This window comes from Labeo rohita, chromosome 9, assembly GCF_022985175.1.
Source record: "Labeo rohita strain BAU-BD-2019 chromosome 9, IGBB_LRoh.1.0, whole genome shotgun sequence".
Classification (NCBI taxonomy): domain Eukaryota; kingdom Metazoa; phylum Chordata; class Actinopteri; order Cypriniformes; family Cyprinidae; genus Labeo; species Labeo rohita.
The window spans coordinates 34,162,290-34,174,920 of record NC_066877.1 but is presented as its reverse complement, the minus strand read 5'-3'; the positions used below and the strand labels follow the sequence as shown (position 1 = coordinate 34,174,920).

Below are 12,631 nucleotides of genomic sequence, written 5' to 3'. Positions count from 1 at the left end.
TGACAGAATTATGACAATTAACCTCATAGCTGACTAAGAAAGGCATATTTTTGACTTTTTATCTCATAATTATGACATTTATCTCATTATTATAACATTATTATGATTTTATTTTGTGGTGGAAACTTACAAACAATTTTAAGTTATTTTATTATGATTAATTAAGTTAAGCTTTTATTAAGTTATGTGTCTTTTTTAAACAAATTAAGATATATTCACAAAATCGTCCATTTGTCAGTTACCATAATCCATAATTTCAAGTCATAATTACGAATTAATAAATCATAATTTGGACAACATTAAGACTTTTTTTTTTATTTCAGAACTATAAATGAGACTGTCATGATTTTAACTTTATCTCACAAATGTTACATTTTATGTCAGAAAAATTATGTTGTTCTTCTTCCTTTTTTTTGTTTTTTTGTTTAATTCAAGATAGATGTCTTCCATTTATTGGTGCATTCAGCCACACATTATAATGACAATTTTTTTTGACAGAATTAAAATTTTTTAGCTCATAATGAGCTGAGAATCTCATCATTTTGATTATTTTATGCCATATTTTACGCATATTTATGATTATCCAAAGTAGTATTTTTACTATGTTGTTTTATGTTCATATTTTATGGCTTTTTTAACAATTAAATACAAACGTACAATATCAACCATGTGTGAGTTAGCAGTCACAATGTAATTTAGATTTTTTAATCTGGTAATTTTGACTTTTACTTCACAATTTTAACTACTACCAAAGTAGTTTTTTCTTATGTGGTAGAAATGGGTTTTCATAATTTCATTTTTATTGTGTTTGATCAAGTTATGTTTTCTTTTTCTTTTTCAAGACAGACTTGCAATATCTACTAATTACTGGCTTGCAGCCATAACATTTAAATAATTACAGCATCGGCCACAGTTTTAGTAATGGAGCATCTCTAATCCCAGATGCATAAAACCCTGTATTTTTCCACACTGAATATCAATGTTTTATGAAGAAACGCATCTAATTATGCAGGTAAAATGGGATGCAAACTTCAACTTTTAATGCTGCAAAGTGCAAGTCATGCATTTTATGATTTCTAACTTTAACCAATGTTGCACACGCAAATAACTATCGTTTTACTCTATCTACCGCAGCTTAAATCTCCACCAGTTATATGGCATTATCTCAAGGCCCTCTGAGGCTTCCTGGCTCCATCCGCAATGACTTTCCCACAGAACAGGCATCTAATTTGGAAGCTGTCTTCATATAATCCCCTTCCTTCCTTTCTGACATGGTCAGTGGAGACTATTTCAGTCTAATAATCCAATTAAAATGCTTAGAGAGGCCACGGCAGGCCAGTAAGAGAAAATTAGCACACATTGCTTTCACTCGAGCCCCAAACGAGCCTCCGCTAATCAATAAGCTGCATCATGCCCATGTAGCTCCTCCTAGCTCTGTAATTTCAGCATTTCGTGCAGCGAGTCTAAATCTACATTCGTGCGAAAGCCGTTTGGTATGGCTGAACGGTTGCGCCACATGCCCGAAAGCCTGTTTCCATTTAGACCCCATCCGAGGAGAATCATTACCAGAGAATGAATGAATGTGCTCGAACTCAACAACGTTGCGTCAAACAAAACACACATTAAAGGCACAGTTCACCCAAAGATGACAATTCAATTAGTTACTCCTATTACATGGAAAAAGTGGCAATCCTTCAGAAATTTTACCCTCTTCTTTTGTGAAGTCATACGGGTTTAAAAACAACATGAGGGCGAGTGAACGCTGTCATATTTTCATTTTTTTCATGAACTGATCCGTTAAAGTAGATGTGAAGCATACAGACACACACTTACCCATAACTCCAGCTGGTGTTTTGAGAAATTTCCCATTGAAGTGAGAGATGACAGCTTCACATTTCTCTGTCGACTCCATCCTACAGAAACATATTACCGGTTAAAGGTTTACACTCTCGGTTTGAGTATTAAACATCATTCCCATCACCTGCACCAGCTGTCAATGTTGAGAAACATTAAGTCATATGAAGAATAGCTAGGGGATTTTGCATCGCGTAAAATAAAGCACAACGCACTAATTTTAAGGCTGGTCATCCAGTTTCTTATTTTCCTTTTCCTGACAAAGATACTTTAATAGCATCTTTCATTTAAACTTTAGTTAGAGTTAGTTTGAATCATTTCAAACTGTTCATTTTAGCGAATCGGTTCAAAATTCTGATTCAATGGTTAATGCATGCCATCACTTAAAAATGTCTCTGCATGACATTTTTATGCATTGAGAAAGCTTCGCATGCATGTTTTATTGCTGTTTGTTTTCAGGTTTTGTTGTATCCGTGTATATAAATCTTGCTTCAGTTCATTTAGAGTGGAAAACATGCTTGGATTATTTTAACTGCAAACAAATGCACTGTAATCAACTTCAGAATAAATAGAGATTTGTATTGAATATCATCAAAAGGGGGTACTAAACCGAAATTTTCATAAATGTTTAGAAACGCAGAGCCAGGAAAATCATTATAATAGAACCTTTGCCAATATACTTTGTGTTTATTATTAAAAACAATTTTTATTATTTATGTTTAGATTGCCGTTACTTCTCGAAACATATTTATCAGAATAGGAGTTAAATTAAGGAGTTTTTCACTTGGGTTAGTACAATCAAGTCATCAAAAGAGGGAAGAAATTGAATTTTTCGTGATTGTTTATACATGCAGAGCTATGAAAATCAAAGTTCTGCCAACGCATTCTGTGTTTTTCATTAAAAACAGTTTTTATTGTTTATATTTTTATCATTGTAATTTTAAAATGTACTTCCTGAAACATATTTATGTGATTAAATAAACTAGTTTAGCTTTATTAAAGGGGTTTTTGACTTAAAAGAGCAAAAATAACCCTTAGGTTAGTACAATGAAGTCATCAAAAGCGGGTATAAATTAAAATTTTTGTAAATGTTTAGATATGCAGAGCTACGAAAATCAAAGTTTTGCCAATCCATTCTGTGTTTATCATTAAAAACAGTTTTTATTGTTTATATTTTTATCATTGTAATTAGAAAATTTACTTCTTGAAACATATTTATGTGATTAAATAAACTAGTTTAGTTCTATTTAAGGGGTTTTTCACTCAAACGAGCAGGAATAACCCTTATGTTAGCACAATCGAGTCATCAAAACAGTAGAAATGAAAATTTTCATTAAAGTTTAGATATGCAGATCTATGAAAATTCAATTTTTTGTGAATGTTTAGATATGTGAGCTATGAAAATCAAAGTTCTGCCGATGCATTCTGTTTATCATTAAAAACGGTTTTTATTATTTATAGTTTTATCATTGTAATTTGAAACTTTACTTCTTATCTGATCAAATAAACTAGTTTAGTTTTATGTAAGGGGTTTTTCACTCAAACAAGCAGGAATAACCCTTATGTTAGTACAATCGAGTCATCAAAAGAGGGTAGAAATGAAAATTTTCGTGAATGTCAAGATATGCAGTTTTTGTGAATGTTTAGATATGTGAGCTATAAAAAATGTTCTGCCGATGCATTCTGTTTATCATTAAAAACAGTTGGCATTATTTATATTTCTATCAATGCAATTTGATAATTTACTTAAAACATATTTAACTGATTAAATAAACTAATTTAGTTTTATTTAAGGGGTTTTTGACTGAAGTGGGCAGAAATAGCCCTCAGGATTGTACAACCAAGCCAACAAAAAAGGGGAAAAATTAAAATTTTCGTGAATGTTTAGATATGTGGATCTATGACAATTTAATTTTTTGTGAATGTTTAGATATGTGAGCTATGAAAATCAAAGTTTTGCCAATGCATTCTGGGTTATAATTAAAAACAGTTTTTATTATTTATATTTCTATCACTGTAATTTGAAAATTGACATCTTGAAACATATCTATGTAATTAAATGAATTAATTTGTTTTATTTAAGGGGTTTCTCACTCAAATGAGAAGGAATAACCCTTGAGTTAGTACAATCAAGTCATCAGGAGGGTAGAAATTAAATTTTTTTGTGAATGTTTAGATATGTGAGCTATGAAAATCAAAGTTCTGCTGATGCATTATGTGTTTATCATTAAAAACAGTTGGCATTATTTATATTTCTATCATTGCAATTTGAAAATGTACTTCTTGAAACATATTTATCTAATTAAATAAAGTAATTTAGTTTTATTTAAGGGGTTTTTCATTAAAACGAGCAGGAATAACCCTTAGGTTAGTACAATCAAGTCATCAAGAGGGTAGAAATAAAAATTTTTGTGAATGTTTAGATATGCAGAGCTATGAAAATCAAAGTTTTGCCAATGCATTATGTGTTTATCACTAAAAAACAGTTTTTATTATTTTAATTATCACTGTAATTTGAAAATTGACATCCTGAAACATATTTATCTAATTAAATAAACAAATTAGTTTCATTAAAGGGTTTTTTTCACTCAAATATACAGGAATAACCCTTATGTTAGTACAATCGAGTCATCAAACGAGGGTAGAAATAGGATTTTTTCTGCAATTTTGTCAATATATCTATTGTTCAGCATTAAAATCTCTTTTTAATTTTATATGTATGTCACTGATATTTGAAAACCTACTTCTCGAAACACATTCATCCGGTTAGATAAACCAGTTCAGCTTTCTTTCGGGGGTTTTTCACTTAAGTGCGTGAGAATAACACTTAGATTAGTACGATCAAGTTTTTACTTGTCATAAATTCACAAAGAGAAGTTCACAGAGTTCATTTTCCTGGCTTCGCCGAGTTGATATGTCAGATACACAGCTATATTTTCAAGGAACTGACTGGCACTAAGAATCATGGGAGGGTCTGAAGTGTTTGTGTTGCGGCGGGCAGAACGCCAGGGGTTTTCCAGGACGCCTGATTCCCTGACGGACGCTGCAGTCTTGAACCATGGCTGGTACATTGAAGGGGATTTCACAAAGAATTATAGCATGACAACAAGAGTTGCTCTGGTGATTCGGGGTCAGATATAAGACCCTCACCTTGCAAATCCGACCCCTCGGCTGGCCCCGTTGGTGTCCCGTAGGATGCGTGTGGAAACGACCTGTCCGAAGGGCTTCAGCATGGCCTCTAACTCCTGTTCGTCCATGGTCAGCGGCAGGTTAGATATGTACAGGTTAGTGGGGTCCTGCTCTTGTTGCTGTTGAGAGAGAAAAAGAAACAAAAGCGGTGAAACTTTTGCCATTTCTTTTTGCTTTCCTGTTGATCAATAGCAGCACAATGAGCTTAACTTGTATTGAACCTGGAACATTTGTGTAAAGAAGAATAATTACTGTTATTTTTAGCACAGGTAGGTTCCACACACCTGTAAAAACACCTCAGATCTTATCGTTCAGTTCATTCACACACTGCCAGAGTTTTGTCACAGTTTATACACACTTTATCAGTTAACGGAAGAACACCTGGGGATCTGACAACAGACATCACTGACCATTCACACCTGCCAGGTAATAATCGGCCTGTTACAAAACCTAGTGTGCTGCATGTCCCAACAAACTCGAAAGCGACAAGCTGCTTGTCTGCAAAATACATAATATAATCACAGCCAATCAGAATTTGATGTTTAATATGCAGTTATGCAGAACTAGATTTTGGACCAATAGGATTTGGCTGTGGGCGGAGCTAATAAGTGCAACATAGGATAAATAGAATCCAAGCAGGCAATAAAATTCCCTGTCCTAATAATGTATAATAGAGTACAATAGGCAATTTAGGCTTTTTTTAGTTAGAATGAACTACATTTTTATACATACATGTATGTGACCCTGGACCATAAAAACCAAAAAAATGAGATAAATTAAAAAGAATACATAAGCTTCCCATCTGTATATGGTTTGTTAGGTTAGCACAATATTTGGTAGAAAAACAACTATTTGAAAATCTGGAATCTTAGGGTGAGAAAAAAAAAAAAACATTGAAAAAATCAAAATGTACAAAATATCTTTGGAACAAAGATTAATCATATATATAATTACTATTATATATATATATATATATATATATATATATATATATTAGTCTAATTTGAATAATTAAAGTTGATTAAAATAAATATTTAATAATATTATAATATTAATGAATATATAATATTTAATTACACTATGCTCATCAAGCCAGCATTTATTTGATTTAAATTACAGAAACAGTAAAATTTTGAAATATTTTTATTATTTAAAATAACTGGTTTATATTTGAATATATTTTAAAATGTAATTTATTCCTGTGATTTCAAAGCTGAATTTTTAGCATCATTACTCCAGTCATGTGATCCTTCTGATTTACTGCTCAAACACATTTATTATTATTTTTATTATAATTATGTTGAAAACAGCTGAGTAGAATTTTTTTCAGGTTTCTTTGATGAATAGAAAGTTCAGAAGAACAGCATTTATCTGAAACAGTAATCTTCTGTAAAACTGTAAATGTTTTTATCATCACTTTTGATCAATTTAAAGCATCCTTGCTAAATAAAACTATTAATTTATATAATTTTTTCCCCCATAAAATAAAATAAATAAATAAATAAATAAATAATTATACTGATGCAAAGATTTGAATGGTATAGTGTATAGTGTTACAAAAGCTTTTTATTTCAGATAAATGCTGTTCTTTTAATTCTAATTATTTTTTTATTATTCTTTATTTGGGAAACTTTTCCACTAATTTCATCTAATGCATTATGGGATTGCAAATATTATATACACACATGCACAAAATATTAAAAAATATCAAAAAACAATATTTTATCTTTGGGAAGCTTTTTTACTTATTCTGTCTGATGCATTATAGGATTGCAATCTCTGCAAATAATACCTGCAATGCCGCCTACCATTTGGAACAGGCTTTGTGTCAATGCCTAAAATGCTGTCTAGTTAGACAACTCACTAGGTTTGAGTAAAACTGTGAATGAGGCCAATATTTAAATACTTACATGGTACAGGTGAATTAAATTCATAAAAGAGGTTAAAGTGAAAGCATGTCTCCCTCTCCTGACTCTCCAGCTAATAAAGGGTGAGCATTAATATTGATGAGTGGCTCATTTGCATGCGGCTCTCGGCCACCCCCCCATCCAAGCGGTGAAACCTCGACTGATTTCCTGCCGTAGTTTCCCTTCCATCAGCAGAAACGGAAAGCGAAACAGGCAGAGAGCGAGAGAGAGAGACTCTCCCCGGGGACAAAAGGGCCGCTACATTAATATTCATTAACATCCTACTGCGTTCAATCTCCACCCCTAAGAGATGGAGGAAAAATGAGCAGAACAAAGAGAAGACAAGGGAGAGGCGGGATTGGATTACTAAAGTAATACGCTGACAGAAAAAATCAGCATAGCGCCATTAGGGAACAATGGGAGAGGGCCGGGGCTCAGCTGTCGAGCCCAGAGAACAGGAGATCCTAAAGAGTCATCGAACACAATGTTTTAAAAAAATATTAGCTATTAGGAATGACAATGTCCATAACTACACACCGAAGGACAAACGTTGAAGCTAACAGCGGGTGTTTTATGGGCCGTTTTTTGAACGGCAAATAAATTCACGATGTGCATGGCTTGCTCCAGAGGGAGAACTAAAACGCTGGCTTGGTTTTAAACAGACTTATCCCGACCGAAACCTAATACCAGAGCCACATACCCCTGCTCATCGCGCTCAGGTTACAGCAGCCTTAGGCGAAGTCCTATTTAAAAGGTTGCAATGCAGAAATTTATTTTAAAAAATGCATTAAACGCAGGGATGCATTATCAACACTGATAATAATCAGAAATGCTTCTTGAACGGCACATCAGCATATTAGAATGATTTCTGAAGGATCGTGTGACACTGAAGACTGAAGTAATGATGCTGAAAATTCAGATTTGATCACAGAAATAAATTACATTTTAACATAGATTTACACAGAAAAGAGTTTTTTTTAAATTGTAATAATATTTCACATTTTTTACTGTGTTTTTGATCAATTAAATGCAGCCTTGATGAGCAGAAAAGATTTCTCAATTCAACCAAATGCATATAAATATATAAAATATATATATTCATTATAATAGTATTTATTAATATTAAATATATATTATTTGGATACATAAATTCAAATGTAAAATATATGTGCATTTTATAGACAAATATATATTTTCTTTAAATTTCTTTATAAAACTTACATTTTTGTTACATAAAATTAAACTGGATTAGCTGCAGTGTTTTTTTAGTATCACTGATATACTATTATAGTTATTGTTAATATGTGGAATTAATTTATTTTTATTTTTTGTTTTTATTTTAAAGTGAAGCAACATAAAAATCTAGTAATTTTATTGTGTTTTTGTCATTTTTAAATAGGGCTATATAGTTTGTTTTTTATTATTTTATATATATATATATATATATATATATATGTATGTATGTGTATTTATATATATATATATATATATATATATATACACAAACACAAACATCAATGTATATATTTAAGAAATATTTACAAGTATATGTATTTATTTTAATTTTTAGATAATTTATATTATATATAAATAAAAATATTTTGTGCATAAATAACATATTTCTCTTAAATATATACATTAATTTGTGTGTATTTATATATACGTAATAATTACACACAGTACACACACATTTATTAGGCAAACCCAAACTTTTATTTTGTATGCGATTAATCGTGATTAATCGTTTGACAGCCCTTATTTATTTATTTATTTATTTATGTTATATACATTTTTTTATTTATATATATTTTTATCCAAGTAACAAAAATGTTCTAATGTTCTATTTGTTCCACGTGTATCAGTTCAGTTTGTGTTATTTCATGACATTTTTATGACTATTATTCAAATGTGTTCTAAAAAAAAAAGAATAAATGTGACCCTGGAGCACAAAACCAGTCAAAAGGGTCAATTTTTTGAAAATGAGATTTATAGATCATCTGAAAGCTGAATAAATAGGCTTTCCATTGATGTATGGTTTATTAGGGCAATATTTAGCTGAGATACAACTGTTGAGAAAACTGCCTTTAAAGTTGTGCAAATGAAGTTCTTAGCAATGCATATTATGAATCAAAAATTAAGTTTTGATATATTTACGGTAGGAAATTCACAAAATATTGTCATGGAACATGATCTTTAATTAATATCCTAATGATTTTTGCCATAAAAGAAAAATCATTTTTAGTATTGTTGGCAAAATATACCCGTGCTACTTAAGACTGGTTTTGTGGTCCAGGGTCACAAATTAAACAATATACATGCTACACCTAGGCTAAGTTACACCAGGCTGGTGCATCTGGCCTCAGATTACCGGACAGAGCGAGGCTGCGCAGACATGGAAATCAGCTCAGCGCTGGAACGTTCTGACACTGAGCCGCTTCAGGCACGCAATGCTGAATTACATCTCTCAGGTCAGGCATTAAGAGCTTTACTGCTGATATCAGTGTACAGATGCTGAGAAAAGCGGAGCTTTTCCCTTTACAGCAATTTCACACATGCACATCCCTATCAGCTGATCACAATAGAAAGCAAATACCAATTCCCAGCACAAAAACACAATATTAGTAAGTGAATCTTCAATAAAACGAGTCTGAAATATTGCACTAGACTAGTATGAACTAGAGGAGCAGTGCAGCAAATATCAGTATCTGTGTGTGGGCTTGCATGCGTGTCACCTGCTAACAATTTACTCAACATGAACCATGTGACTTCGACAGAAAAAGCATACAATATGTGTGTGGAGTAAGTGTGTGTCAGACACAGATGGTACGAGAGAAAGTGAGAGAAAAAAACTAAGTGCATATGTGTGAAGGAGAATGCATGGGCATATGTGAGAGTGTAAGAAGACCGTGTTCAGAATAGCATCCAAATCTTTTGGAAAACTATTCCTGCAATATATATGTGACCCTGGACCACAAAACCAGTCTTAAGTAGCACAGGTATATTTGTAGCAATAGCCAAAAAATACATTGTATGGGTCAAAATCATCAATTTTTCTTTCACGCCAAAAATCATTAGGATATTAAGTAAACATCATGTTCCATGAACATATTTTGTAAATCTCCTGCCATCAGTATACTGCAACCTAATTTTTGATTATTAATATGCATTGCTAAGATCTTCATTTGTACAACTTTAAAGGTGATTTCTCAATATTCTGATTTTTTTGCACCCTCAGATTCCATATTTTCAAATAGCTGTATCTCGGCCAAATATTTTCCTATCCTTAAAGAAATAGTTCACCAGAAATGATCCTCTGCAGTGAATGGGTGCCGTCAGAGTCCAAACAGCTTAAAATGTACTCCCCCTCAGGTCATCCATAATGTAGATGGGTTTGCTTCTTCATCAAATTTGAGAAATGTAGCATTACATCCCTTGCTCACCAATGGATCCACTACAGTGAATGGGTGCCGTCAGAATGAGAATCCAAACAGCTGATAAAAACATCACAATAATCTATAGTAATCCATACCACTCTAGTAATATCAACTAATGTCTTGTGAGGCCAAAAGCTGTGTGTTTGTAGTAAACAAATCCATAATTAAAGCGTATTTAACTTTAAAAGCCAAAATATGCGTCCATAATCCATAATAACGCTCGAGTTAAAAAGTCCATCATTTGCTGCCCTAATATCAACATCCACCAACATTTTTTGTTCAACATATTCATTCAAAACTGTTTTGTCTTGTAAACGGTTCTTAATCTGTGCATATTGCTCTCCTGATTCAGACCAGACCACTTTTTCACTGGAGAATGCAATATTATGGATAGAGAACTTGTATTTTAGCCATAAGTGATTTTAAATGATTTAAAAATGTTTTAATGATAAATTTGTTTCTCACAAACACACACCTTTTCACTTCTCAAATTGTTAATTGATGGACTGGAGTGGTGTGGATTGCTTGTGGATTATTGTGATGTTTTTATCAGCTGTTTGGACTCTCATTCTGACGGCACCCATTCACTGCATAGGATCCACTGGTGAGCAAGTGATGCAATGCTACATTTCTCCAAATATGATGAAGAAACAAACCCATCTACATTTTGGATGACCTGAGGGGGGAGTACGTTTTAAGCAAATTTTAATAGTTAAATATAAAATGCCAAAAAATTACTATTTTTCGACAAAAGTGAATCTAAAAAGCAATGAAATCATATGACAGCAATATAGTATAACACTGTTTGAAAGGTTTATCGTTGCATAATGTGTCCTGTGTGTCACATTTATATACTTTTAAAGCACAGTAGGAAGTATAAAGTACATACTCAAATAAAAATAGTAAGTTTTTCCATTGCAAATAAAGCCAGAGTGCAGGGTTCAGACACAGTGCCATGTCACCAGGTTACTCCAGGGGCTTCCTGTCTGAGATATTAATGTCTAACCATCTGTTTATATCATAAACAAGGTGAAAGGAAGATACATCCAAGGACAACAAGCCAAGAAGTCTGCGTCAGAACAAGAGCATGACAAATGCACGAATCTCGCCCGAGCAACTCCATTTCTAATGCAATGTGCATTAAGAAAGAAAGACAAAACTTACATTTTCTAGATGAACAATTTTTTTAAGCCATAAAAACACAGTATACAGTTTCAGATAACCATGTTCCATCCAGTTGCGTTGCTCGAACTAATTCTGTAACTGAGTTTTATTTACGCACTTTCTATTTAAATAATTATGCATGCAAAATCTGATGCTATTTTAGTAACATTTATATACTATTATAATTTTTGTTAATACGTTTTATGTATTTTATTTTATATTTTGATTTTATTTTTATATTCTTATTTATTTTTAGTTAGCTTTAGTAATTTTGTTGTGTGTTTTTATATATACACACACACATATATATATACACACACATATACACGTATATATATATATATATATATATATATATTTATATTACACACACACGCACACACACACATACATATATACATATATACATATATATATATATATATATATGTGTGTGTGTTGTGTGTGTATGTTGTGTGTGTGTGTGTATATATATATATTTTCTTTTTCCTTCAGGTAACAAAAAATTTATTTTTTATGGTTTTGGTTATGGTTTTATTTAACTATAACACTATAGCAATAACCTTAAATCTCAATCTCTAAAGTCAGTATAAGTTGTCTTTGCAAAAAACTCCAGATTTAAACTCCAAGCACGTCTAACAAAGCATCTTAAATTTAATTGGAAGTAAAACTAGGGCAGGAAGGCGTGAAGAGTCTTAAAAATGCTGTGTATGCAGGTAGCTCACTAGATTAGAGAGTCCCTGGTTCACGTGAACTAGCGAGTGCAATGAGACACACCCTGACCGAGGCTTTATAGGGCCTGATCGTCAAGGCTTCAGACAAGCCGTCACCATAACGACCTCCAATTATTTACTTCCTTTTCTTCAGCGCAGGAATGCAAACCACACAAGCGCAACAAAATTGCAACACTCTGCCTTTTATACATATGTTATGCATTATTATATTATTATTTTATTAAAACTAAGTGCATTTTATTTCAAATTCTACCAAAACAAATGCAGATTTTTAAAGATTTTTTTTTCTATTTTTCCTATTATTCATAAGTTTTTAATAATAATAATAGTAATAATAATAATGAGCTAA

The 12,631-nt window shown here is 32.1% G+C and overlaps 1 protein-coding gene across 3 annotated transcripts in view; it reads right to left on the bottom strand.

Moving 5' to 3' along the window:
* The window catches only part of LOC127170597 (RNA-binding motif, single-stranded-interacting protein 1), a 92,256-nt gene that overhangs the window by 24,114 nt on the left and 55,511 nt on the right, over positions 1–12,631 (bottom strand). For all 3 annotated transcript variants that reach the window (XM_051118697.1, XM_051118698.1, XM_051118699.1), the window contains exons 5-6: positions 5,005–5,162; positions 1,834–1,913 (exon numbers count right to left, since the gene is read on the bottom strand). In XM_051118697.1, coding sequence (XP_050974654.1) covers positions 1,834–1,913; positions 5,005–5,162 — 238 coding nt within the window. The remainder of the gene's footprint in view (positions 1–1,833; positions 1,914–5,004; positions 5,163–12,631) is intronic.